The following is a 27,725-nucleotide window of genomic DNA, read 5'->3' as shown; positions in this document are numbered from 1 at the left end:
TGAATGCAGTGAACTTGAAGACAAAATGTATTCCAAAGCATCCAACAAAGAGTTATTGAGATCTTTGCAAACATAGTTATAGTTAACTATATATGCACAGTAACATTAAATTGGACATAAATCCAGAAAAGGGAAAAAAAAAAAAAATTCTTGAGATGACTACAGATCATGATAACTTAACGCCTTCAGCTTCAAAATGAATTGAGGGCGTACCGGTACAATCTACGCTGCGAGTGGGGAAACCTATATAAATATGTTTTGAAAAGAATGGTATGGTAAAGTACATAAAAGTCATAAACCGATACACAAAAGATATAAGATGAAGTAGACAGATGAAGTAGACACACTTCTTTATGACATGTTTCAGAACAAAAAAATGAGCTGAAACGCATCGTCTGGATGGAAGATCGAGTATGCAGAAAAAGAACCAAGTCACAAAGTAGAGAGAGATTTGGCAGTAACTACAGGTAGAGCTGGAGTAACAGTAGCATTATCTGTCCAATTTTTGTCACCCCAGTGCCATAACATACTCTCCCAGAAGCAGAAATCCTCAAAACATGTCTTCAGACGCTGGTCTTTTATCTTAATTTTCCAATGACCATCAGTGTAATTTCCTTTCTCAGCTTGCCTCCGATCCCACTCCAGTGCTGCCTTTTGCTTAGACCTCAGCAAACAAAACTTCTGCAAATTTTCTGGCATGGCATCATGCACCTTCCACCACCTTTTATGCGCAACATCACTGGCAAACTCCTGCAAAATGTCCACATTCCAGTTGCAATCATAGTCCCGAAAGCAAAGCCAAGGCTTATTGCCCAGGTAGTGGAGGACATAAAGGATTGGCGGTTCAGCCCCAAAGAGACGAGTTTTCATCTCTTTCTTTCCCTCCTCATCACCTTCCCAGAAGTGCTTCAAGAAATTCATATGTTTTGGAATTCGGTGCCACCATGTGAAGATTTCGTTTAGATACCCTTGGTCCCCACCATTATAGGACACTATCTCATTGATGTGTTCCATTAGCAGCTGGAATGTACACTCTGACGGTTCAATCACCATCACACCTGAATTGAACAGAGTAGCATTATTTCCTATAGCAGATATTTCTGGCATCTCAAACAGGAAATCGATATTTCTAAGAATAAGCAGGTCAGCATCAATGAAAATAATCTTGTCATATTCTGTCAACTGCCAGAGACGGAATTTGCTGTAATTCCATTCATTGTACGCATCCTTCTCAGCTTTTGGGTTCCTGATCCTTTGGATTGTATGGACTTTCCAGCCAGCAGCCTCTAATCCTCCCCTGTGATATTCGCTAATCGTTTCATCAACAAGGATAACAAAATCTCGAGTTGAACCAGCCATACGGATACTCTGAGCAGCAACTATAGCCCCACAAACATACACATGCGCAGAGTGCAGAATTGTTGCATAAGCTTCACGATGTGCTCTCTCTGAGTAGAAATTTTCTGTTTACAAATAAGTTAGTTTCTCAATTTCATGTACTTTTGGAAGTAAAAACACATTTCACTCTAAAAAGAAATCATTTTTTCTCTATTCTTTTTTCTTTCCTTTTTTGAGTTTGATTCTTTTCATGCATGTGACATAAGATCAGAGGACTGAACTTCATCAGCTATATGGTGAGGAATTTCTTGTCAAGAAAATCGAACTAACTAAAAACGTCATTTTCTTTGACAACCAGAACTAGGTCCAGTCAAGAAAGTTAGGATCGCCTAATCAAAATATTAAGGAAGTACTAAACCTCTTATTGGCTTGTTCTTTTCCAAGCTGAAATGGTTGGTCTGGGTACTTCTTTGATAGATTTAATTTAACTCAGAAAAGCCTAATTATAGATATGAAAACTTCTAATCCCCCTCGTCCCACCCTGCCCCTTGCATTCTCCTAAAAGAAAAAAAAAAAAAAAAAGAGACAGATGACCATCAGCTATTTTCAGGCTGACTTATAAAAAGTTGATGAGGGGGAAGGAAACACACACACACACGCACAAACCAACCCACAGCAACATGCGCTTGGTTTCAAACTGACCTTTAGCCTTGAGAGGAACGGCAAGTTCACATGATCCGACTGGAAGCTGCAGCTTATTCCTCAGGGTATTCAGGTCAGGTTGAAAGAGCCACACATTCCTTTCATGTACGAGAAGTTCCTTGCAAGTGAAGAGGTTTGGTATTGGGAAGCACTCGGTTACTATAAGCACTCGCACTGGATGATAACCTTTGGATGCGGCAGCAATCCTTGCTGCTTCAAGCTGCAAGTGCAAACGAGCCACATCTCTTGACCAGCTCCCTGACTTGTTGCAAGGAAGTTTGACTGCCACAAGATCAATCCGGGGTTTTCCAGGTACTTTAAGTTTGGGAAGAGAAGGGCAGGTAGGAACCTCAAATTCTTCTTCTTCATCTATCCATTCAGGGTATAGGGATTCCCATGTAATGTTGTGCGACACATAGTCCAGGTGCAGAACAACATGCTCAACATCCGGTATCAGCTGCTTCCAGTGATCAATCTCATTGTCATTAAAGTTTAACAAGCCAATTCCCTGATACTCATTACTGTCAGTCAATTTCTCAATAATGTTTGAGATTTTATCCCAGTTAATGTCTAAAACTGACAAATAACGTGGATCTGCAGCAACACTCTCTCTTATCCATCTGTCTACAAAAGTTGGCCTGCAAACAGTAAACATTTCCTTCAAAATCTTCTGAAGATAAAAATAAAAATTAAATGGTCCATGCTTTATGGTGAATAAAGATTTATGTGACAATTGCAACTCCAGAAAAGGAGGCATGAGCTTTTAGTAATTTTTCATAAAAGAAGCAAATAAAACTGTAAGCTTATAGAAGCTCGATGTAATGTGAACTAAACGAAAAGCAAGAAACAGCCAAGTGGAAAACTAAATGTGGTTGTAAGAAGTGAAAGCAAGGGGAGTAATACTTACCATGGTACAGAATTTGATCGATGATCGGTATTATAAATGCTTGGAGAGTGGAAGAATGTCGCAAAGGCTCCCAAGATAATAATCACCAGCACAAGTTTTAAGGTAGGTTTGCAATTTAAATTCCTATCTTGGACGGATATGTGGAGGGCCTTCGCAACATCTTTAAAATCTTTACTTTTTCGAGTCTTTCTTTTGTTAGCTTCATCACTGTACAAAGAAGGCTCGAACTACATCAATGCATATATGAAGGAAGTGAAAGATAACCCAACAAACAACAATAGGAATACTGATAATAATGACTGCAACAAATTCTATGATAGTGCAGACAACTTCCATATGCAACCGAACTACCTAGTTCAGTTTCGTAATCAGTGCACTCCAAAATTGAGCAGACAGATGCACAAAAAACCCCAAATGAAAATTTATGCATCACCAACCCATTCAATTTCCTCTTCAAATAACACCAAGATGAGCTTTGAAGAAATAGGGAAGGCTATGCAGGGAATTTCTGTCGGACTGTGAGTTACTAGTCGTTAGTATTAGGGAAGACACTCGATTTTATTATGGCATTTCACACCCCTCCATAAACCTGTCTTTAGAGCGATCACAGGAAGTGGCATTGTGGGTTCCAACAATCCCTCCTTTATGATGTGTTCCATGACGAACCCATGACCTCTAGTTCTGATACCACTTTTCAGATCGTGAGCTACCAATCCACCTAAAACCAATTCGCATATACTAAGTCTTTTATGGCATTCAACATTTCACCCAGCTGGTCTGTTTTTAGAACAATTGCAGAGAGCAGTATTATGGACAGTAATAATTTGGAATATGGAGTAATAAGAGAGGGCAATGGTTTGATTAACCATAAAAACGCAGATCTGAAGACCTCCACCCTCCAATATGGGGTTTGAAAAGAAAAAACAGATCGTTTTATTCTATATAAAAACATATAAATAAAATGGACATATCAACTGAAAAGCTAGATAACAACATATAAATGCAAGCAATAGACCTAGAGACGGTACCAAAACCATCTGTCATAGGAAAAAGTCAACTGTCCAAATAAACTCAAATATAACGCCTTGAACACTATTATGCGAAGGTCTTTGGTGCGGCGACAAACATCTTGGCTTGTTATACATTACTTGTGAAGAAAGGTGCTTTACACTTAATTGGAGCAAATAGAGCAACAACGACAATGTTTTGATGTTCTGAAACCATTCCAAGGTAGAGTACCATTTGTTGTCAAATGGGAGTTGACCAAATGCAGAAGTATCAACTATGAAGTATCAAGGCTCTTACTGCACTAGTCAGCACCCCGAATGAACTAAAGCCTTAATCACAACTAATTGGGGCAGATGGGGAGCTAAAATGAAAATAGATATGTCAATGTAAACGGATCAATGGCCCTTCCAACGATAAAACACCATATCTAACCACGCAAACTATAACCAAAAAAACACCAAAGAAAGTATCACTAAAACCAAAGACCCAAAAGGAAAATTTTAGCAGCACTAAAATCTTGTAAGTTGTAAACAATATCTCATTCATGGTGCTCGGATCTACATAATTAATTTAAATGAGAGATACGAAACGACTAAAGCCAGAAATTGGAAATTTCAGCAAATGCCAGCAAACAAGTTATGAATAACCAAGAAAATATATAGTGAAAGGAAGGAAAGCTGACATTGTGGAAGCCGAAAATCGGTGTCTGGGTTCAATATTACTAGGGGAGGAGGGTCCTCTCATCTTGTCAATTCAGTTGCGGCATGGGGGAGGCTTCATCTAATCTGCAAAAAATATAAAAATGTCAAAACTTTCATAAACAATCACGCTTTTTTCCCCTTAAAACACCGGGAAAATTTTTTAAGAACAACAAAGTGCGGTAAAAGACAGAGACCCTTTAATCCGTGGGCCATGGCAGAGGAGGGTTCGAGTTCTCTGAGAAAGCAGGGGGAGGCTGCGACCGGAAACGATCAATGTTTTTCGAGGGTCAAAGACTGGAGAGATCAACAATACTTTGGACCGACTCGTGTGAGCAAAAACATTGGTCACTGACACTGTAAACAAGGAGAATTTACCTTGGGGGCAGGTTTTTTCTTTGATTATTCTTCAACTTGTCCTCTCGATTGTTTATAAGATTTTTGTCTTTCCTTTACAAAGCCGGAGGTGATTGAGCTTCGGACTCCAAGACTGGATTTTTACAAGTGCTGAGTCAATGAGTGTAAAAGTTTAATAATAAATCTCACTAATTTTTAAAAATATTATACACTTATATCTAGAACTATACAAAAATCCTTCTTGTTTCTTTATTTTTTTTAAGAGTACCGACACAACAACAACTAATATTCAACTATTTGAACACTTTATAATAAAACAATATTTTTAATTTAAACCTAAGAATCAAATTAAATCATAAGTCAATGAATTTCTTTAAAATAATGAATTGTTAATTATTAAGTTGTAAATGAGCTGTCGAGTTATTATTTTTGTTCTTTTATAAGTAGTAGGTGGAGGTGTTAGTTAATAGTTATTAAACATATGATTTTTTTGTTCTCTATCCCATGATTGAATCATATGGATATAATGACAAGCTTTTCTCGATAGATATGTTACCTATTTTTCTTCATAATATATTCCATACTGTCTTAGAATCTATACGTATTCTTTTATATAAATTTTAAATTTATACATTTTTTTTTAAATATAAGATATTTACACATTCTAAAATTATAAATATTATTTCCTATTAGGTCCTGTTTAGATAGTGGGATGAGATAAGATGATTTTACATAAAAATTAAATAAAATATTGTTAAAATATTATTTTTTTAATATTATTATTGTTTTGAAATTTAAAAAAATTGATTTTTTTATATTTTATGAAAAAATTTTAAAAAAATTATAATAATAAAATGAGATGAAATTGTTTCTCTATCCACGCCATTGTATATCATATTATTAAAAGAAATATTTTAACTATAAAGAGATTACATAAAAATAAATCTACAAACTGATATAGTTTGATGTAATGCGTTAGATTGTAAAATTATTTTTATTATAAAAAAGATTTAACAAATCACGTAAAATTACATCAATTTATAAATATATATTTATATAATCTATTTGTATATGTAACAGTTCACTATTATCAAACAAAAATAACGAAAGTGTTAACTAATTATATAATCACGGAAAGGTTTTAACGAATAGGCCAAAAATTTTACCGTTTACCGTACCGTAACAAAACGATAAACCTGTTTAGCCTTTCCTCTAAATTTATTATTTATGATATAAAAATTTATTTTCCTTAATATTTAACTCTTTTCGAGGGAAAACATATCTGAAATCTCGGTTGGTAGTATTATATTTTTTTTTTCTTGTTCTTATAGTACGGATCAAGATATCAAATACAGAGAATAATAGGGATCAGATTTATATAATGATCTGCTCTAGATGTTTTCTACAACTACCAGAGATATAAAAATAACAAAAATGATAAACTACCAACTAATAACTACTAAGAGTAGTGGTTTGTGCATCTTCATATGCAAAATCATCATTTTTGAAAAATGATTTTGCATATGAAAAAAAACTTTCACATTAGTTTATGTATTTTTGAACCAAATAATAATAAAATATTATTTTTTTATTTTTTATTTGTTTCCTAAAATTATTTTTTTATATATATTTTACAATTAAGAGCATTGGTATTGGATTAGCCAAATGCTTTTTTATCTTTAAATTTAGCAAACATCATCCATATTTGCTTCACATTGAATTAGCTAAATTGTTTTCATCCAAACTATAAGTTACAGTAAATTCATTCTTCTTTTCAAATATGAAAAGAACTATAGCAAGTCTAAAAGTATTTTTTAAGATTATTATATTATAGATATGATATTTTTATTCATATGAGATTTTACTATATATATATATGAGATTATTATATTATAGATTGTTAGATTGTGAAAATAAAAATGAATATGATCTGTTGGAGGTTATTAAAGATTATGAAAATAAAATAAAAATTAATAAAAAAATATAAATAATAAAAAATAATAATATTTTATTATTATAGAGAGTGTGATGACTAATCCAATGTAGACTTCAAGTTTTGAATGATTAGTTAAAGGTGAAAAAGTTACATATTAGTCAAAATTTAAAGAATAGGATAGCCAATCCAATGCTAATGCTCATCCACTTTGTATTATCAACTTAATACAAATTTTATGTATTAAAATCATCTTAATATAAATTCTACAAAGTTGATTTTAAGGGTAGGAGAGAGAAAAAAATAGTAAACTAATGTTTGAAGAATGAATAGTGCTTCTTCAAATTTGAAGAAGTACTATTTATAGCTATGCAAAAATTTAGAGATACAGAAGCCAATATAGATGAATTTAAAGACATATTCTTTAAATTTGAAGATGAAGATGAAGATAGAGAAGCCACTACCAATGCTCTAACAATCTACGCTACACTTTCCAAAAAAATGTTTCGAATAGTTATCTCAAAAAACATATTTTATTTTTTTATTTTATCTTTTTATATATATTTTTAATTATCATAAATATTTTAAAAAAAATTCACAACATTATTAAAAACATATTTTTTTAATCACTAAATAAATAAAAAAAACTCATTCGGGACTCTTTTTGATCCAAAGCATTTCTCTTTGTCTATAATCTTGAATTAAAATAGTATATTTTTTAAAATTTTAGTTTGATTTTTATTTTAATGTGATGTTTTTAAATATTTAAAAAATGTTATTTTATTGAGAATTGTAAATGAATTGTAATTGAGTTATAAGCCTATCACTACGCTAAAAATAATAAAGAAATGATAAACTAATCACTATTTTACAATTAGTTGACAATTATTTAATAATATATTAATTTTTAAAATTGTTCCTTTTATTTTTGTTTTAATTTGTTGGATTTAAATTTTAAAATAGTATTATTTAACAATGAAGTTGTAAATGGCTGGTATATCAGTCCTCAAAATAATATGCGACTTCGCAATATTTTAATTTTAAAACCAAGAAAATATTTGTAAACTCTGTGGCATATCATTTCAAAAAAGTTTTGGCTGGCTTGAAAATCTTATTTTTATTTTTATAGATTTTTTCTTTTCAAGATAATGCACGAGATTACCCACAACAATATTAAATGAGAAATGGTATTTGTAGTTATAGAGTATGCAAGTATATGAAAAAAAAAAGTGAATAAATACGGAACAAACATTAAAAAATTTAATTTCTTAGTGGTGAGCCTTACTCTTTTTTGAAAATGAGGATGCAGCACTTACACAATCCATAATTGTATCTAATATTATTTATATTAAATATTGTACAATTCACATATGTCTATCTCTTTTTTAACCAGCAATCTAAACAAGATAAATAATGATAAGAGTTTTTTTATTTTTTAAAAGGAAGCTTTAATGATATTGCTATGAAAAACTCTATACCGAAGTAGCAATACAATTTGGGATTTCCTCAAGGTCAATAAGTACATCATCTATAACCACCAATGTGGTAGTTTAGTTGGTACGAGCTGATTTTTCATGGCTTTGTGGTCAAGAGTTTGAGTCAGAACATAAGTTTAAACCACTTGTAGTAGCTATGACTCAAACCGGACATTCTACAGCGGGAAGAGGCTCCTATGGTCATGCCCAGAGAGGGTTGCTATGTTGGTTGCCCCCGCCTCTCATTTTCTTAAGAAAAGAAAGTACATCATCTATAGCAAGAGCCTTCTTAGCTAGACAATGAGCCACCTAGTTGGTAGCTCTCTTGATGTGATTCACTGCCTAGTACTAGAACTTGCTAAGGCTCTTATTCACATATAATATTATCAAACCAACTTGACCACAATATTCTTCTTTCCCATTGAACTCATTTACAACATTAAGTGCTCCTCCATCAAGAATTATCTTGCTTAGACCAATATATGAATCCAGTAAGATAGAATGAAGAGTTGCATATGCCTCTACAAGATGTGGATCAGGAAATATAGATCTGTTCATTCTCATTGTGGCTATGATCTTTCCTTCCTAGTCTCAAATAATTGTTCCTATACCAATTCTGCATTTCTATTTGTCTATTGTAGCATCCCAGTTGATCTTATAGTAACCATTAGGAGGAGCTTTCCACTAATCCAAGGGTGCAGACTTTATAGTAGAATAAACTGATGTTTTGTGGTGCAGCAGCCTAAGATCCTGCAGTTTTTGTGTAGTCTATTTCAAAAGAGATGTAGGACTAATGAAATATTTTTGAAACACCACCTCATTCATTCTCTTCCATATCCTCCAAGCCACCACTGCCATTTCTGCCAATAGTTCCTCATCATCAAGCATTCTAAGCATGAGTTCTTTAAAGGTCTGTTGCATAATGCTCCTCTTCTATAGTTGTGTAGAGCATTGACTATATACATCTCTCACTGATTCACATTCCCATATAGAGTTTTAGTTTGAAGATAATCATTCATTAGTCTTATAATATTTATTAATCCTTTAATATGGCTTAAGATGGTAACAAAATGGGCCAAATTTCAAATTTTAAAAGATAAACAAGAAATGTGACATTTCTTTAACTTTTTCACTACGAAATAACATTCTATTGGAATAATTATTTATTTTTATTTTAGTGTACTAGTCTCTTTTCTTTTTTTTTTTTATAAAAAAGTGAGGAAGTGTGCATAGAGAAATGACAATAAAATATTAGAACAATCTCGAAGAGATAAAGGAATCCCTCCCTATAACTCATGAATTAAGAATTTTTGCAACAAAAATGTCTGCTTGCATAAATTATGAGTTAATGAAACCTTTTAGGCGAATCATTTTACAAAATTTTAGGAGCAAAAACTCATCAAAATTGCCAATCCATTACTCAAGAGTCAAAGTCAACATTGAAATTAGTACAAAGTATGGACACCTACCCCAAATTTTAAGTCCCTTTCATGACTTCAAGACAATGCAATTCTCACAACATGATAATTAAACTCTTATCAATAAAATTATATGGAACTTTCCCATGTAATAGGTTGGACAGACTCTCAGGCTTCGTTTGTTTTTACAACTCCTCTCAATTTAATTTATCTCATCTCATTTAATTATTACAATTTTCTTAAATTTTCATACAAAATAAAATAAACAATTCAACTTTTTTAAATCTCAAAATAAAAATAATATTAAAAAAATATATTTTAACAATATTTTATTCAACTTTTAATTTTAATCTTAACTCATCTTATCTGCAAAAATAAATGAGACTTTATTATCTTTGATTTTCTTATACAAATGTTCACTCTTTCATGATTTCATCTAACAGTTAATACAGCTATTTAAATCTCCATCAAGCTCTTCTCTAGATATATTCTCAAATGTGAGGTTCAAAATATCTATTTCTGTTGCTATATTATAAGGATTCGGCATTCACTTCCTAACTCTATCTATTTTATAATTTTAGTTGAGATCACATTCACTTGCTTGCCGCCCAACTCCACAAGTTTTTTGACCGGATTAGATAATTCAATAAAAGAAGAAGATAGATATAGTATTAAATATTAATGGAAAATGCTACTTAGATCGATAAAATTGACCAATTGTGATTTTTATTTTTTTTATCTTAATGATTAAGAAAGTGATTATTAGTGAATTGATATATATTTTTTTATTTTTTTAAAATGTTTTAAAATATATAAAAAATGGTTGAAATAAAAATAAAATAAAAAATTACATTTGCACTTGTCGGTTAGCTTCCTCGGTTAGAAATATCGATCCCAGTAGCATTATTCAATATTAATATGAGGTTCATTCTCTTAGAAAGTCTTACATGGACAATGTATGACTTATACGAACTTTGACTTCTTAGAGTTGTGTTTGGTTGTTGAACCAAACTCAATTCACCTGAAATCAATTATTGATAAGACTCACTATTTTTTCAACTTCTCATAAAAAAGTTAAACTTATATCAACCTATTTTATATATTTTAATACAAAAAATTAAATTCATCTCAATCTAAAAAATTTAAATCTATTTCAATAAAACCTACAAAATACTATTATTCATTACTCAACTCATCTTCCAGTCATAATAATCAATAATCTTAATTTTCCCACACTCTTATATCATGGCTAGCATTGACCAATAAATCAAGGTAAAAATATAAATTTTTTTGAATATCTCGTAGAACTGATGACATCTGTAAAAAGATATAATTGGGTTGAAAAAATAAAATATGTTTTTATTAATATTTTTAAAAAATGACTATTTCTTTGAGAAAAAAAGATTGGAAGGAGTGTTTGGTTATTGTGAAAGTTGTATGAATTTTGTTTTGTTAAAAAATATTATACTTTTTAAAAAAATATTATTATACTGTAATACTTAATTAATTTTATTTAATACGATTTGTCAAATTATAATTTTTATTTATTTATTGCTAAATAGATTTCAATAACCTGAAACGCTGCGTTGTTTACTTGTCATCAGCGATTCAGCCCACCTTGTCGTCGGAGTTCTAGTTCTGTCGTTCCAGATCTGTCTTGCTTAACTTCAACGGGCTCCTGAATCCATTTCACCGGCTCTTCAACTTCACAACCACCGTCAGTCACCGTTGTCATCAGAAAAAAGAGTACTTGATTCTGATTGGAGCCGCCGAACATGGTGCTGGTATCGGCCGTACGTGATTACATCAACCGGATGTTGCAGGACATCTCGGGCATGAAGGTCCTCATCCTCGATTCTCAAACGGTATAATTTAGCCCTCAAATTTCCGGTTTTTTCATTTCTTTAAAGAATTAAGAATTTAAGACCATCTTCTGTTTGGACTTTGCGGAAGTTAGAGGACAATGATTAGGAAGATTTGAAGTATTTAAATTTGATATGTTGATCTTGAACGTGGTTTTTTTTTTCATTTCATTTATTATTTACTTGTATGTTTATTAACTGGAGTCAGATAGCGTGAAATTTGAGATATGAATTATCTTCTCTAATTGCTCGGAGGATACTTGCCTGGTAGCCTAGCTGGTGATTCTGTTGGATTGTATTGATCAGTTTTCCTTGTCTAAAATTCATATATAACGCCGATCATAAAGTTTAATTTTCATAGGGAGAAACAACGGCTTGGGACTTGTTCGATGTACTGTGAACATGAATATGAAAATGCTTGATCTTATTTTCTATTCGTGGGGGTGCACTTGGGCTGGCATGTGTACTGAACTTTCATGAGGAGGGCGATTACAAGAAAAAATGTCACTGAGCCTCAGTGTCTCACTAACCTTACTGAAATTATTGACAGTAATGTCTCCTTTTCTTTTGGTTGAATAAACCCCTACCCGTTGATAGATTTTAGCGTGCATTGCTATTTGGGTCCTTCAATGTTCATGATGGGAACAAACTGCCAATGTCCCTTTGTTTTCTTTCTGAAGCTTCGCCATCGATTTGGTACCGTTACATTTGACTTTTTGGTGCAGTTTAGCGATTTTTGAACTTTAAGTCCTTGATTAATATCACTTACTTTATTAGATTCAGATCATTCTAGAGGGTTAAGCAAGAAACATAAATATGGGTTTTGATAATGCATTTTGGTTGATGATGTGCAGGTTAGTATAGTTAGTGTTGCATACTCCCAGTCAGAGCTTCTTCAGAAAGAAGTATTCTTGGTAGAGTTGGTAGATTCCATTTCCAAGTCAAAAGAATCAATGTCACATCTTAAGGCAGTTTTCTTCCTCCGGCCCACATCAGAGAATATCCACCACTTGCGGCGCCAGCTAGCTAGTCCTAGATTTGGAGAGTACCACCTATGTTAGTTTCTTAATACTGAGAGAAGTTACAGAAAAACTTGTGTTTGACATTAATTAATTTTTTTTTCCAGATTATTATATATTGACTTGGAGTTCCTTTTTTATACCCAACTTGGTACAGTTTTCTCCAACATGTTGAAGGATACACAGATTCATATTTTAGCTGATTCAGATGAACAGGAAGTTGTCCAGCAGGTTCAGGTAACTCTTTAATGCCTAATACTGTATTGCTTTAGTATTTTTTTTGGTGGTTTAATTTTATTTATTTATTTTGGATCGTGTCATTTTAGATACTCAGAAAAATGAAATTAGGAAACTATCATAGTTGCATTCAAGCAAACAGGAAGAATAGGTGAAAATACAAGTTCTAGGGTAAACTTATCATATAATTTGGACGTCTTTCTTATGGGCTTGTATATATGGCATTGGCATTGGTTTGAACATAGTCACTGCATGGTTATTTGTTTACTTTAGCTGTCTAATTTATGCTCTGATGCATGAGTAGGTTCACTCGTTTGACCCAGTGGTAATGTTACCTCAGATTAGATTCTACCTAAGATATAATGATTTTCTTGGGCTTTGCAGGAATTCTATGCGGACTTTGTAGCAAGTGATCCTTTCCATTTCTCTTTGAATGTGCCATCAAATCACCTTTATATGCTGCCAGCAGTTGTAGATCCTTCAAATTTGCAGAACTTCTGTGACCGAGTTGTTGATGGTATTGCAGCTATTTTTTTGGCATTAAAAAGAAGACCTATTATTCGATATCAAAGGACCTCTGATATTGCTAAGAGGATAGCACAGGAAACGACAGTAAGTAAAATGAACCTCAAGAAGTTATATATGAGCTGGTTATGAATTTTTCACGTTCTGTTTCAAAATTAGTATCCTAATTTATATACACTTATGGGCTGTTACAGAAACTGATGTACCAGCAGGAAAGTGGGCTTTTTGACTTCAGGCGAACAGAATTTTCTCCATTGTTGCTGGTAATTGATAGGAGGGATGATCCTGTGACCCCGTTGCTGAATCAGTGGACGTACCAGGTATTTCTGCTTCTGACTACACTTCTATGATTTTTATAATAACTGCCCCTTTTATCATGTAATTTCAACGCATGTGCAACTTGTTTGCTGCATGATGTTCCATAGGCAATGCTTCATGAGTTGATAGGTATTCAAGACAACAAGGTGGATTTGAGAAGCATTGGAAAAATCCCGAAGGATCAACAGGTTGAGTTGCATTTTCCTTTTGCGGTGCACGTATTTAATTTTATGTTTTGCATTGCTGAGATAAGGATCTTTGTCTGATTTATTCTTATAGGAGGTTGTGTTGTCATCAGAACAAGATGCCTTCTTCAAAGCTAACATGTATGAGAATTTTGGAGATATTGGAATGAATATCAAGCGGTTGGTGGATGAATTTCAGCAGATTGCAAAGAGTAACCAGACCATCCAGACAATAGGTTCATATGAGGCTTTATGCATATTCACAAGATATTGTATTAATAAATTACTATTAGATGCTGTGGCTTGGGGCACAATATTTAGTTATTTCAATGTTTTGGATTTCTGCAGAAGACATGGCCAAATTTGTTGACAACTACCCTGAGTACAGAAAAATGCATGGTAATGTTTCAAAGCATGTGACTTTGGTCACAGAAATGAGCAAGATCGTTGAAGAGCACAAACTTATGTTAGTTTCACAAACAGAACAGGATTTGGCTTGCAATGGTGGTCAAGTGGCAGCTTTTGAGGTAGTTCAGTAGACTTTGTGTCAATCAATGTTCCGAATAAGAAATACATTTTCTTAAATTTACTAAACATACCTTAATACAGGTTCCTCGTTTGTAATCCCAACACAACCAGTTGTAATATGTTGCTGATCTGATTAACTATATATGATCTTGAATCAAGCTCAAGGACCAGATTCACCTTAGCTTACCTATTTGAACTTTTCTCGCTGATTGGAAGTATATGAAAGCATTTCTATGGAATTAACCCTATCTATCATACATATTAAAGGAGTTATGCAATGATATGTTACCATTTGATTTTAACTTACTTTTCCATGTTACTAAATTATCTTCGGAAATTTCATTTGTACTGGTATTATTTTATGTACCTTTCAAGTTACCGTTTCAAACAAATTGTTCATGTATTGTGATTGACTTTGAGATAGCTTTTGAGTACATTCTTAATGAAAGCTTGAAACTAGAGTCAGAAACATATTTTATAAGGTTCAACTGCTGAGCAATGACCTTCATTTCTTTCAAACTTCTGTGCAGGCAGTGACTAATCTTTTAAACAATGAAAGCATATCTGATATTGACTGTCTACGCTTGGTGATGCTGTATGCTTTGCGCTATGAGAAGGAAAGCCCTGTTCAATTGATGCAGCTTTTCAACAAACTGGCTTCTCGGTCTCCCAAGTACAAGCCTGGGGTAAAATAAACAATTCAGTATATCTTTTCTGCATACTTAGAGTCTGTAGTACAGCAGAAAATATGTTGTAAACTTGTTTTCCTTGCTAATGGCTAGAAGATTCACAGTTTTGACAAATTGGTCATCATTGTTTTACAGCTTGTCCAGTTCCTCTTGAAGCAAGCGGGTGTAGATAAACGAACTGGGGATCTTTACGGAAATCGGGATCTTCTGAATATTGCTCGTAACATGGCTCGTGGACTGAAGGTTTGTCAGGAAAAACTTTACTTCCCCCGCTTGTGAATGTGGTCGGATGCTTATAAATCATTTTCCCACTGCTGTAGGGGGTTGAGAATGTGTACACTCAGCACCAACCTCTTTTATTCCAAACTATGGAAAGCATTACCAAGGGACGGTTGAGAGATGTGGACTACCCGTATATTGGCAATCACTTTCAGCAGGGCAGGTTTGTTACTAAATAACTGTTTCTTCCCGACGAGCCTTTTAGTTCTCTTGAAGTTTTGGAATATTATGTGATCTCTTTTTAATCCCTGGGTCACTGCAATGTTCTCAGAGGAGACCTTTGGTAGTAAAATTTGCAGAACTTTTACTTTGTTGCTAATGTTGGGGGAACTAGATGCTGGAATGGGATTAATATTGAGCTGCTGAAGTGGTAAATGTATTTATATAAATATGAATAAACTAAAAAATTCAAGAAGCAGTACCAAGATAATAAAAGTTCTTTAACTAATTTTACTTTTTAGGAATGAGAATAATTTATGAGGAACACCCACTTCATAAAAATTGATGACCTTCCAAAACAGCATGTACTTTTAGAAGTTGTTGAAAGAAGGTATGGATGTCCCCAGTAAATATGCATACAAATTGCATCAAGTATTCTATGGCAGGTTACACTCTAGGTGGACCATTTTTAATTTACACATTTCATATCTTAAGGAGTTTGACCTCTTGCATGTTTTTGGCATTGATGCTTCACCTTGACATTGTTGCCCAGTGTTGGTCGGCACTTATACAAGACCAGTGCATGTTGACAGCAGATTTCTGAGGTGACTGAGGTGGCTGGGTTCCCTCTATTTGTTGGAGGCACCTCTTCTAACACCACAGTCCCATGCTGGGGAAATGAATTGCATAGAGTGATTAAATTATAAAGGTTCATGAGTGCTAAGTTCCACATTTGCTACTAACTAGGTGAAATTGGGCTTCATAAGTGATTATGGGGAAGTTTCTAATTGACTAGTATTTTTAAGGTTATACCATTCGCTTTCCCCAAGTTGTTACATATGGTATCCAAGACACCTAGTAAGGCCAACCATGTCATACTGGAGCATTGTATAAAATGGCCCTAACGAGAAAGCTTTAAATCAATTGGTCTTTTTGGGGTTATAGTGCAGATGTGGCTAACGTTTCCCTGGGTCATTATCCTGCTCAAACCACCTGGCTTACCTCTAAAACTTAGATTCAAGGTAACCAATAAGATTTTTTAAGATCTAAAATCACAAACATCTATAAATTCCAAAACCAACAGTAATGGTAAGCTACAAGTATACGTTAATGTCCAAGTTGATGTATATTAAGACGACACCTTTACTCCCGAGTTTCTCCACCAGTTTACTCAAATTCTCCTATCATCCTCCTTTTGGTTTGGACAGATTGTATTGTAGGATTAAATTAACGCACAATGGAGAGGAATGAGAGATGTTTTGAGGATAGGGAATGCACAATGGAGGAGTTTCATAATTTTTTTATGCGCACTTTAATGCTATGGTTTTCGGCCGTTGTACTTGATGGAAACAATGTCCATGACTTTCTTTCCTTAGCTAGAATGTAATTAGGTGTTTTCTTTTGTATACTTCCTGTGTACACGGGTGATGCCTATTTCATTCGTATGAATAAAATCTTTATTACTTATAAAAAAAAAAAAAAAAAATTAACAGACTGTATTTGAGACGCTTTAATTTTTTTAAGTGAGTATGATATTGATGTGATAGTTAAAAAATTGCACAAGGTTATGGGTAGTATTGTTTGAATGACATGCACTTCATTTTTAAGCAGGCTGCAGGAAGTAGTGATATTCATTGTTGGAGGGACAACATATGAAGAATCACGTTCTGTTGCACTACAAAATGCAAGCAATTCTGGAATTCGCTTTATTCTTGGTGGTTCTGTGGTTCTGAATTCTAAGAGGTTTGCTTCTGAATCATTGTTGTGACTTTTTTATAGAGGTACCTGGATCTAATAGGCATAACAGAAGTTTGCTCTTGTGCTGCTAGCTTTGCTTTGTGCTTGGCACACTAGCATTAGCTTGAAATGTAACTTTTACGGCTTGCATCAGTTGCTAAATTGAGAAAGTTGTTGTAGGTTGGTTTGTATCAAGTTAATATGCATACAGGCCATTATTTGTAGCTTCTAAAAGTTTTAGAGGAAGTAAAATATTGAGAGTTCCAGTCAGGTGGATTCAATCCTGACCCAAGCATGGAGAGAATAGAAGGTTGTTACTCGTTATAAGTAGACAGCTAACGTAAAAATGCTAGTCACACCTTACAGAACAGAATGCCTAATGTAAATATTCATAAGTTTTTGGTTATACATTGCTTTTGAGATTGGTTTACTCCATTGAAGTAGTATGTGAATGCTCTCTGATCCAGTAATCGTTTGGTGGGAAGTGCAGGTTTCTGAAGGACTTGGAAGAAGCTCAGAGGATAGCTCGTTCTAGCCCTGCTGTGGTGTGAAGCCTGCCATATTTAGCACAGCTTGAGTACCAGTTGGATTAATATTTGTGGCTTTTTACAGGGAGTTCGGCCCAATTGGTAAGAGGAGTTCGATGAGAGATCAACATAATCGATCCAAAGTTCCCAAGCAAGATACATTCAATATTCTCCAATCTGCATGGGAATAATCAGTCAATAGGTTCTGAGTAGACAAGTCACAAAAACCAATTAGCAATTAGAACAGATTTTAGCCGAGCATAATGATAAAGAATTTATTGACAAGAACCAATTTTTGGATAACCCAATATAGCCCAATTTCTCTATAACATATTATAAAATCATATACTCCTATTCTTATTATGTAAATGCTTGATGATATATCCGTTTTCTAGCAATGCTTGAAAGTTATTGTGAGAGCTAACTGCTGAGCATATAGTTCATCCATGGGTTTTGTTTGCTTGGCAATCATTGATCTGGCAAGTAGTGGAAGTTAATATTATTTGTGTATGCATGCCAGAAATTTTATTTTTCCCGTTCAGGGTATTTTACATACACTTTGATGGGGGAATTTATATATGAGAAATAATAGTTGCAGTTGTGAGTGTGCAAGCGTTGTGCAATTATTTTGAAAAAAATGAATAAAAACAGGATTTACATGGAAAAAAAATTAATTTTTTAATAGTAGATCTTATTTTTTTTCAAAATGACTGCACAATGTTTACGCATTCCACGACATGTAATATTACTCTTTATATATTATTTTGTTGGTGCCATGAATAATGTTATCTAGGGGCATCTTCTGCTTATTTTGATTGTTCCAAATACATTTCTGGATCTGGTCAACACGTTTCAGTCACCATCCAGATTGTTAATGAAGCTAAGCCAAAACTTTGTTCTCTCTGCTTGCTTTGTCTGCATGCAGAGATCTTTTAAATGTTGTGGAACCCTCCATATAGATATGGACAAACCAATCATATTTAATATTATTATTTAATTATTATAAGCAAGAAAGGTTAAATTATTACTTTAGAATCTCATGAAATTCCCTTAGACAATAGACACTGCCTCAACTCTTTTTATCAGACTCATAAATACTGAATTTAGCAAGATAATTATTGTGGCATTGTTTAATTATTCTTAAATGAGAAAGGATATTTATAGTTCTAAGTGTGCAAGTTTTATGTATTCTATGTAAAAAAAGTGGTTAAATCTAAGATTTATATAAAAAAATTATTTTTTAATGGTAGATTTTACTTTTTTTTTAGAATGTGTGAAATCTGTACACTAAGACTATATTTAGTCTTATTAAATGGTATTCGCCTGCTTTAGGCTAGTTTAATTCGACAGTAGTTTTTTTATATGAATGAATCAATCTTGTTGAGGAAAAAATAAAAAAAAAAAGACTATATTTTGTATAAAATTTAAAAGTCTCACTTCCATCAGAATCTACAACGCCCTATGCCTGCTGGTGGACGTGGACTATTCCACAGAGTTTCCAGCTACATCCATAATTCTATTACAACATCAAATGACTAACAAAACTAGAGAGAAAACCTCACAGGGTTGCAGCATACTAATGGCACTATGGTGACTACATACAGACGGATCTAGTCTAGACATTCTTGGAGCTTTTGTCCAACTGCATCAACCATATATCAAGCTGCCTTTATCAGTGGGTATTCACTGTGATCCTATCAAGTACAACAAAATTAAAATATAAATCACCCAATAGATATGAAGAACTGTGCGTTCACACTAGATGTCTGCTTGTTGCCTTTGAATATCAAGTTGGTTGTTGTGGACTCCCAACTCCCTCTTTACAATCTCTGTTCTGCTCAACACAATGACAAACATCTCTGTTCTGTTTGAGTACATGACCACACATTACAAATTTAAATAAATGCGCTTGACAATAGGCACAGAAAACACAAAGAAGTAGCCTAAAGTTTTGTAACATCTAAAACCACTGAGACAAACCAATTGGTGAAAAAGAAAATCTATTAAAACATGTAAGTTTGGAAGTAGGGAGCTTTTCTCCTATTCAACCACATAATTCAATTTCCTATCCTGTTAGTACATATAGTACTTTTTATTTAAAAAAAGAATTCTATACATGCAAATTGCACAGGTCTGCAAGTAATGAGAATTAATGATGTACCAATATTAGTGTTTAGCACAAGTAATACTATTGCAAAGCTACCTTCGAAAAAGAAAGCCATCACCTGTTCTTGAGGACATAAGTTTGCTGGTATAAATGTCTATGAAGACTATGAGCTAAAATTGAAGTTAATAGACCAACTCAATAGATAATTACAAGTATCATGAGCAAGATAGGGCCAACGTGTTGGGTTTATATCGTATATGAGCCAACCTTTACCAAACCCATTTATTTAAATGAATCAGACCCCTCAACCTTAATCTCCTGGTTTATCTTCTTGAGTTGGTGTTGAGTTCACAAATTGTAATACCTCTATCTAATTTTGTGCAGCACAAAGTAGATAAACCTTAAGTAAAACAAAATCAAAAAAATAAATAACAGATTGGTTCTGGAATCAAATAAAAAAAATAAAACCAAAAATAAAAAATAGAGAGAGACCTACCGATGGTTACTGAACTTGCTTACAGAGTGAGGACAACGGAAAACACGCCAAAGCCCCGACTGAGGGGGGAATGGGGAACCGCCTTCAACAAGGAAACGATGACCGAACGGGGAATGAGGAAGAAGGAGAAAGTTGCGGGAATGGATGAAGGAGAAGGAGAAGGAGCAGTCGATGAAAGGAGAAGGAATTGGTGTTAAGGTAGAATGAAACGCACTGAGTTAGGATTTAAAATGCAAAACGTGCCGTTTCGGACTCTTCCCACAAAGCCCTTCAAATTTTGTCTCCCGCCTCACGAGCACGCACCGTTTCATTAACCATGTCAACTTCGGTGCGCATCGGTGCTCAAAAATTGCCTGAAAGAAGAGTTTTCAGATCATCTTCTTCTCCCCTTCGTCTGTCTCCCATCCCCATCGAAAATGAACAGAGACACAGATCAACTTGTTGTGCTCCACTTGAGCCCCTGGAGTTGCTTTAGTTTTCTCATCGTCTTTCTCATCTGAGTTGGACAAAGAAAGAAGATTCTTGTGGGCAAATAAAAGATAAATTTAAGATGAATCAGATTCTGAAACCTAATACAACCACCAAAAAATGGGAAAAAAGAAAAGCTTTTTTCTTTGAGAAATGTTATGACTCACAATCCAAGAACTCTGGTCATGGTCGGCCAAAGAAGGCATGGTTGATGGTTCTGATACGGGTAGTGGAACAAGCTCTCATCGAGTCAACCCAAGCACTTATTCAAGGTTCTTCAGAAACTTCTTCGGCCTTGAAATGGAAATGTATCCCCCGGTCGTTGCTGCCATGAAAATGGACGGTTCCAACATGACCATAGTAATTACAAGGTTGACACGAGAATGGAGGAGAATTGAGAGAGAACGAAAACGGAGAAAAGAAGAGAAGGAAGAGAAGAGAAGGGAGATGCCGTTCGGCTCACCACTCCAAAACGAACCGTTTTATTTAACATCCAGGTGCATTTAGATTTTTCGTTCGATTCCAGGAAAATAATATCGTGACCTTTCGATATTCTCCAGAGGAAATTTCTCAAGCAGAGGTTCGCGCCTATCCCTATTTTGACTTTCGATCATTATTTTTCCATCAAAAACATAATATATGTAGTTTTCTTTTGGTTTGTTTCCGATTAGCGGTAATTGGGTTATCGTCGCTCCATTATCGATATTCTAGGGTTTTGGGTTTTCTTTTATTTTTGTTCATGTGGTGGATTTCGACCTGTTTTGGAGAATGTGGTTTTGTTTGACTAGAGGGATGGACTTAGGTTCATTGAGAATTGTAGGTTAAACGCCTTCGTGTCAATGCGCCTCAGAATTCCCGACAGAACATCAATCATCTCCCACGCTCATTCCATCTCTCATCGACACAAGTTCTCCACCAAGCTGATTCCTAACCCAGAACCCCTTATGGCTTCAGAGAATCATTTATATACCCATCTCTTGAAAGCCTGCTTACAACAATGCAACCGGATCAAGAAACACAACCTGTTCGACGAAATGCCTCAGCTGATTGCCCATGCTTCAAATATCGGAAAAATTATCCATTCACAGAGCGTGAAACTTGGTGTTGGGTCAAAAGGGTCTCTAGGAAACGCCATCTTAGATCTTTATGCTAAGTGTGGCAATGTGGACTTTGCCGAGAAGGCGTTTAACCTGCTGGAGAAGAGGGGTGTATTGGCTTGGAACTCGGTTCTGTCTATGTATTCGAGGCTGGGTTTGTTGGAACAGGCTGTTAAGTATTTCGGGTTATTGAGGAACTCTGGGGTATTTCCAAATGAGTTCACGTATGCAATCATCTTGTCTACTTGTGCAAGACTGGTGGGTGCCAAGTATGGTAGGCAAGTTCATTGTTGTGTTGTTAAGACAGGATTCGAGTCTATCACTTTCTGTGAAGGTGCACTCATTGATATGTATGCCAAGTGCAATTGTGTGAGTGATGCTCGGAAAATATTTGATGGGGCTGTGGATTTAGATACAGTTTCTTGGACTGCCATGATTTCTGGTTATGTTCAAGTTGGTTTGCCTGAGGAGGCGCTGAAAGTTTTTGAGGAGATGCAGAAATCTTGCCGTGTTCCCGATCAGGTGGCCTTTGTGACTGTTATAAGTGCGTGTGTCAATCTTCGAAGGCTTGATGATGCACGTGAAATGTTTGCCAAGATGCCTAATCCGAATGTTATTGCATGGAACCTGATGATTTCAGGGCATGCCCAGAATGGTTACTATATGGAAGCTATAACTTATTTCCTGAAAATGAGGAACGCTGGAGTAAAATCCACAAGGTCTACACTTGGAAGTATTTTAAGTGCAATTGCTGGTTTGAGAGCTCTAGATTATGGCTTGTTAGTTCATGCTCAGGCAATTAAACAGGGGTTGGATTCTAATGTCTATGCAGGAAGTTCATTGATTAATATGTACGCTAAGAGCGAGGAACTTGATGCTGCAAATAAAATATTCGATGCTTTAAATGAGAAAAATGCTGTCTTGTGGAATGCAATGCTTGGCGGTTATGCACAGAATGGGTATGCCCATGAAGTCATCAAGCTTTTTTCTAACATGAAAGAATGTGGCTTTCGTCCCGATGACTTTACCTACACTAGCATTTTGAGTGCATGCGCTTGCTTGGAATATATAGAAATGGGCCGCCAATTGCATTCTTTTATTATCAAGAGTGGATTGTCGTCAAACTTATTCGTGGGTAATGCATTGGTTGATATGTATGCTAAATCTGGGGCTCTCAAGGAGGCAAGGAAACAGTTTGAGCTCATAAGCAATCGAGATAATATCTCTTGGAATGCAATTATTGTGGGGTATGTGCAGGAAGAGGAGGAGGATGAGGCTTTCTACATGTTCCGTAGAATGAATTTATCTGGAATTGCTCCTGATGAGGTGTCCCTGGCCAGTATACTCAGTGCTTGTGCAAATGTTCAAGCACTTAGGCTAGGAAAACAAATCCATTGTCTCTCGGTTAAATCTGGTCTGGAAACAAGCCTTTATGCCGCGAGCTCGCTTATTGGCATGTATGTAAAGTGTGCAGTGATTGGAGCTGCACACAAAGTTTTGTCTTCCATGCCTGAGCGAAGTGTGGCCTCCATGAATGCTATGATTGCTGGGTATGCTCAAAATAATTTGGAGGAAGCAATAGATTTGTTTTGTGAGATGCATGAAGTAGGATTGAATCCAACTGAAATCACTTTCGCAAGCCTTTTAGATGCTTGTAATGGACCACTTCTGCTAACACTGGGAATCCAAATCCACTGCCTTACCGTAAAGTGGGGCCATTTGTATGGTGGTGACTTTTTGGGTGTATCTCTTTTGGGCATGTATTTGAGATCCCATAGAAAAGCAGATGCATATATTATTTTCTCAGAATTCCCAAATCCAAAAAGTAGAGTGTTGTGGACTGCTATTATTTCAGGGCTCACTCAAATTGATTGCAGTGAGGAGGCTTTGCAGTTCTATCGAGAAATGCGTAGCGAGAATGTACTACCTGATCAAGCTACATTTGCTAGTGTTCTTCGTGCATGTGCTGTCTTATCTTCTTTGACAGATGGTAGTGAGATCCATTCCCTCATTTTCCACACTGGTTTTCACTTAGATGAGTTAACGAGTAGTGCTCTTGTAGATATGTATGCTAAATGTGGGGATGTAAAAAGGTCTGTGCAAGTTTTTGAAGAAATGGGTTGTAAAAATGATGTTATTTCTTGGAACTCTATGATAGTGGGCTTAGCCAAAAATGGTTATGCAGAATCTGCACTTCAGATATTTGATGAGATGAAGCAAACACATGTTATGCCTGATGATGTCACTTTCCTTGGTGTTCTCACTGCATGTAGTCATGCGGGGAGAATATCTGAAGGCCATCAGATCTTTGACACTATGTTGAATTACTACGGCATTCAGCCCAGAGTAGATCATTATGCCTGCATGGTTGATCTTTATGGCCGATGGGGTTTCCTTAAAGAAGCGGAAGAATTCATTGACAAACTAAAATTCAAACCCGATGCTATGATTTGGGCCACATTACTTGGTGCTTGCAGATTACATGGAGATGACATAAGGGGGCGGCGGGCTGCTGAGGAACTCATTGAGTTGGATCCCCAAAATTCTTCATCCTATGTGCTACTTTCTAATATATATGCTGCATCGGGAAACTGGGATGGGGTTAACGTTTTGAGGAGGGCAATGAAAGAAAAAGGAGTTAGGAAGTTCCCTGGATGTAGCTGGATTGAAGTGGGACAAAAGAAGGACTTATTTGTTGCTGGGGATAAGTCTCATGCCAGTTCTGTTGAAATCCATGAAACCCTGAAGGATTTGACAGCACTAATGAAAGAAGATGATTATGTTGCTGAGACTGATTCTTTCTTGCTTGATGAAGGGTGATAAAGGCTATCTTATATCTATCCTTGTCTTAGCAAACGCAATGTCAAAATCCTGCATGTGTACGCCAGAGCAGAGAACATAAATTGGTGAGAAGACATTCCCAAGGACCATTTGGCTATGAGGCAGAAGTTGGCTGGACCGATGTTTTGGAGGTCTAGATCTGCATGAAATTCATCTTCTCTGATTGTACGTGTGGGTTGATTGATGATAGTCATGGAAGTCTGCCACCCAAGCGCGTCTTATCAATGTGGAGAGGTAAGAAGTTTCTTGAGGGCTCAAATAATGTCTCGCCAAATAGATGCTGCGGGAAAAACTGAACACCTTTTGAATTTGAGATGACTATAGAGGAAGTCAGATTGGTAAAATCTTCTCTCTCGTGGTAAAATAAGCACCATGATTAACATTTTTCATTCTTTTTTAACAAATTGAATTATTACTGATAAAAAAAAAGAATTGTAGCTTTGTTTCTAGGGAAGAACTTTCCTTGCCCGCTTGTTTGGTAGCAGAGAAAAAAGAGGGAAAAAAAATAAATTTAAAGTTCTTAATTTGATGATTTATTGCATTGTATTTTTCAGAGATAACAGAAGTTTGCTCTTGTGCTGCTAGCTTTGCTTTGTGCTTGGCACGCTAGCATTAGCTTGAAATGTAACTTTTACGGCTTGCATCAGTTGCTAAATTGAGAAAGTTGTTGTAGGTTGGTTTGTATCAAGTTAATATGCATACAGGCCATGATTTGTAGTTCTAAAAGTTTTAGAGGAAGTAAAATGTTGAGAGTTCCAGTCAGGTGGATTCAATCCTGACCCAAGCATGGAGAGAATAGAAGGTTGTTACTCGTTATAAGTAGACGGCTAACATAAAAATGCTAGTCACACCTTACAGAACAGAATGCCTAATGTAAATATTCATAAGTTTTTGGTTATACATTGCTTATTTGAGATTGGTTTACTCCATTGAAGTAGTATATGTGAATGCTCTCTGATCCAGTAATCGTTTGGTGGGAAGTGCAGGTTCTGAAGGACTTGGAAGAAGCTCAGAGGATAGCTCGTTCTAGCCCTGCTGTGGTGTGAAGCCTGCCATATTTAGCATCTTGAGTACCAGTTGGATTAATATTTGTGGCTTTATACAGGGAGTTCGGCCCAGTTGGAAAGAGGAGTTTGATGAGAGATCAACATAATCGATCCAAAGTTCCTAAGCAAGATACATTCAATATTCACCAATCTGCATAGGAATAATCAGTCAATAGGTTCTGAGTAGACAAGTCACAAAAACCAATTAGCAATTAGAAAAGATTTTAGCCGAGCATAATGATAAAGAATTTATTGACAAGAACCAATTTTTGGATAACCCAATATCGCCCAATTTCTCTATAACATATTGTAAAATCATATAGCCCAATTTCTCTATAACATATTGTAAAATCATATACTCCAATTCTTTTTATGTAAATGCTTGATGATATATCCATTTTCTAGCAATACTTGAAAGTTATTGTGAGAGCTAACTGCTGAGCATACAGTTCATCCATGGGTTTTGTTTGCTTGGCAATCATTGATCTGGCAAGTAGTGGAAGTTAATATTATTTGTGTATGCATGCCAGAAATTTTATTTTTCCCGTTCAGGGTATTTTACATACACTTTGATGGGGGAATTATATAAGAGAAATGATAGTTGTAGTCGTGAGTGTGCAAGTGCCGTGTAATCATTTTGAAAAAAATGAATAAATATAGGATCTACGTGCAAAAAAATTAATTTTTTAATAGTAAATATATACTTTTTTTCAAAGCGACTGTACGACATTTACGCATTTCACGATATTTAACATTACTCTTTATATATTATTTTGCTAATGCCATGAATAATGTTATCTAGTGGCATCTTCTCTTATTTTGATTTTCAATTCTTCCAAATACATTTCTGGATCTGGTCAACATATTTCAGTCACTATCCAGATTGTTAATGAAGCTAAGCCAAAACTTTGTTCTCTCTGCTTGCTTTGTCTGTATGCAGAGATTTTTTAAGTGTTGTGGAACCCTCCATATAGATATGGACAAACCAAGCATATTTATTATTATTATTCAATTATTATAATCAAGAAAGGTTAAATTATTACTTTAGAATTTCATGAAATTCCCTTAGAGACTGCCTCAACTCTTTTTAGAATTACCGTGGCATTGTTCAATTATTAATATTTATAGTTGTAAGCGTGTAAGTTTTAATACTCGTTTTGAAGAGTGTGCGAAATCTATACACTAAGACTATATTTAGTCTTATTTAATGGTATTCGCCAGCTTTAGGCTAGTTTAATTAGGTTTACTAAACATTGTAATTCGACAGTAGTTTTTTTATATGAATGAATCAATCTTGTTGAGGGTAAAAAAAAAAAAAAAAGACTATATTTTGTATAAAATTTAAAAGTCTCACTTCCATCAGAATCTACAACGCTCTATGCCTGCTGGTGGACATGGACTATTATAATTGGATATCGGTATCATGACCTCATTGACGTGTCTAAAATTAAATAACGCATTATCAATTTCTTGGATATATGATACAGATCATAAGATAATGACAGGTAACTAGTTTTACAGCTAGTATTGATGACTATAATAAATACTAAGCTAGCATTCGTTTCCCATATTATAATAAATACTACAGTTGCAGTTGTAAAGAGCTTTTAAGAATATTGGAAAGATACGGATAAGGTCGATCGAGCTCGAATATATATTTTTGTGAATTTTTTATTAATGATTAATTAACATAAGAAAATGTATTTATTTTTGCATTTTTTATATATAAACGATTATATATTTACTAGCTAGCTAGATCTCACTACAAG

The 27,725-nt window shown here is 34.8% G+C and overlaps 3 protein-coding genes and 1 long non-coding RNA gene across 8 annotated transcripts; 2 read left to right on the top strand and 2 right to left on the bottom strand.

Moving 5' to 3' along the window:
• Positions 1-14: 14 nt before the first annotated feature.
• On the bottom strand, positions 15-5,111 carry LOC109012156 (putative UDP-glucuronate:xylan alpha-glucuronosyltransferase 3). Of its 2 annotated transcripts, none has more exons than XM_018993666.2 (5): positions 5,032-5,111; positions 4,638-4,740; positions 2,948-3,154; positions 2,041-2,678; positions 15-1,463 (listed from the first exon to the last, which is right to left on the bottom strand). In XM_018993666.2, the coding sequence occupies exons 2-5, from the start codon at positions 4,697-4,699 to the stop codon at positions 433-435; spliced, it is 1,938 nt and encodes a 645-aa protein (XP_018849211.1). In that variant the 5' UTR covers positions 4,700-4,740; positions 5,032-5,111; the 3' UTR covers positions 15-432. The 2 variants fall into 2 exon arrangements, with proteins under 2 accessions (XP_018849211.1, XP_018849210.1); XM_018993665.2 differs by lacking the exon at positions 5,032-5,111 and adding an exon at positions 4,851-5,025.
• A 6,316-nt stretch (positions 5,112-11,427) lies between these two features.
• LOC109012167 (vacuolar protein sorting-associated protein 45 homolog) lies at positions 11,428-18,261 on the top strand. 2 transcript variants are annotated; one of them, XM_035686120.1, is made up of 13 exons: positions 11,428-11,701; positions 12,553-12,754; positions 12,875-12,954; positions 13,339-13,566; positions 13,674-13,799; positions 13,905-13,985; positions 14,077-14,218; positions 14,331-14,509; positions 15,041-15,196; positions 15,335-15,442; positions 15,520-15,641; positions 17,249-17,380; positions 17,865-18,261. In XM_035686120.1, the coding sequence occupies exons 1-13, from the start codon at positions 11,612-11,614 to the stop codon at positions 17,923-17,925; spliced, it is 1,707 nt and encodes a 568-aa protein (XP_035542013.1). In that variant the 5' UTR covers positions 11,428-11,611; the 3' UTR covers positions 17,926-18,261. The 2 variants fall into 2 exon arrangements, with proteins under 2 accessions (XP_035542013.1, XP_035542012.1); XM_035686119.1 differs by having other exon boundaries at positions 17,246-17,380.
• Positions 18,262-19,326: 1,065 nt separating this feature from the next.
• Positions 19,327-21,550, bottom strand: LOC118344713. Its single transcript, XR_004798449.1, has 3 exons — positions 21,140-21,550; positions 20,505-21,000; positions 19,327-19,765 (listed from the first exon to the last, which is right to left on the bottom strand). It is a non-coding gene; the product is annotated as an uncharacterized LOC118344713 (long non-coding RNA).
• Positions 21,551-21,562: 12 nt separating this feature from the next.
• LOC109012158 (pentatricopeptide repeat-containing protein At3g09040, mitochondrial) lies at positions 21,563-26,468 on the top strand. 3 transcript variants are annotated; one of them, XM_018993669.2, is made up of 2 exons: positions 21,563-25,144; positions 25,897-26,468. In XM_018993669.2, the coding sequence occupies exon 1, from the start codon at positions 21,812-21,814 to the stop codon at positions 24,887-24,889; it is 3,078 nt and encodes a 1,025-aa protein (XP_018849214.2). In that variant the 5' UTR covers positions 21,563-21,811; the 3' UTR covers positions 24,890-25,144; positions 25,897-26,468. The 3 variants fall into 3 exon arrangements, with proteins under 3 accessions (XP_018849214.2, XP_018849213.2, XP_018849212.2); XM_018993668.2 differs by having other exon boundaries at positions 21,563-25,248; XM_018993667.2 differs by having other exon boundaries at positions 21,563-25,268.
• Positions 26,469-27,725: the final 1,257 nt, after the last annotated feature.

Source organism: Juglans regia, chromosome 15, assembly GCF_001411555.2.
Source record: "Juglans regia cultivar Chandler chromosome 15, Walnut 2.0, whole genome shotgun sequence".
Taxonomy (NCBI): domain Eukaryota; kingdom Viridiplantae; phylum Streptophyta; class Magnoliopsida; order Fagales; family Juglandaceae; genus Juglans; species Juglans regia.
Note: the sequence above shows the minus strand (reverse complement) of the source record. Positions and strands in the feature narration are given on the sequence as shown.

What these genes read in the sequence shown, in the direction of transcription:
- LOC109012167 (XM_035686119.1), top strand. Translation starts at nt 11,612, where the DNA reads ATGGTGCTGGTATCGGCCGTACGTGATTACATCAACCGGATGTTGCAG. An exon ending in TGAATCAGTGGACGTACCAG is followed by an intron (nt 13,800 to 13,904) that starts GTATTTCTGCTT and finishes GATGTTCCATAG; the next exon opens with GCAATGCTTCATGAGTTGAT. An exon ending in CTCCCAAGTACAAGCCTGGG is followed by an intron (nt 15,197 to 15,334) that starts GTAAAATAAACA and finishes ATTGTTTTACAG; the next exon opens with CTTGTCCAGTTCCTCTTGAA.
- LOC109012158 (XM_018993669.2), top strand. Translation starts at nt 21,812, where the DNA reads ATGCGCCTCAGAATTCCCGACAGAACATCAATCATCTCCCACGCTCAT.
- LOC109012156 (XM_018993666.2), bottom strand. Translation starts at nt 4,699, where the DNA reads ATGAGAGGACCCTCCTCCCCTAGTAATATTGAACCCAGACACCGATTT. An exon ending in CGATTTTCGGCTTCCACAAT is followed by an intron (nt 3,155 to 4,637) that starts GTCAGCTTTCCT and finishes TTCTTTGTACAG; the next exon opens with TGATGAAGCTAACAAAAGAA. An exon ending in CGTTCCTCTCAAGGCTAAAG is followed by an intron (nt 1,464 to 2,040) that starts GTCAGTTTGAAA and finishes ATTTGTAAACAG; the next exon opens with AAAATTTCTACTCAGAGAGA.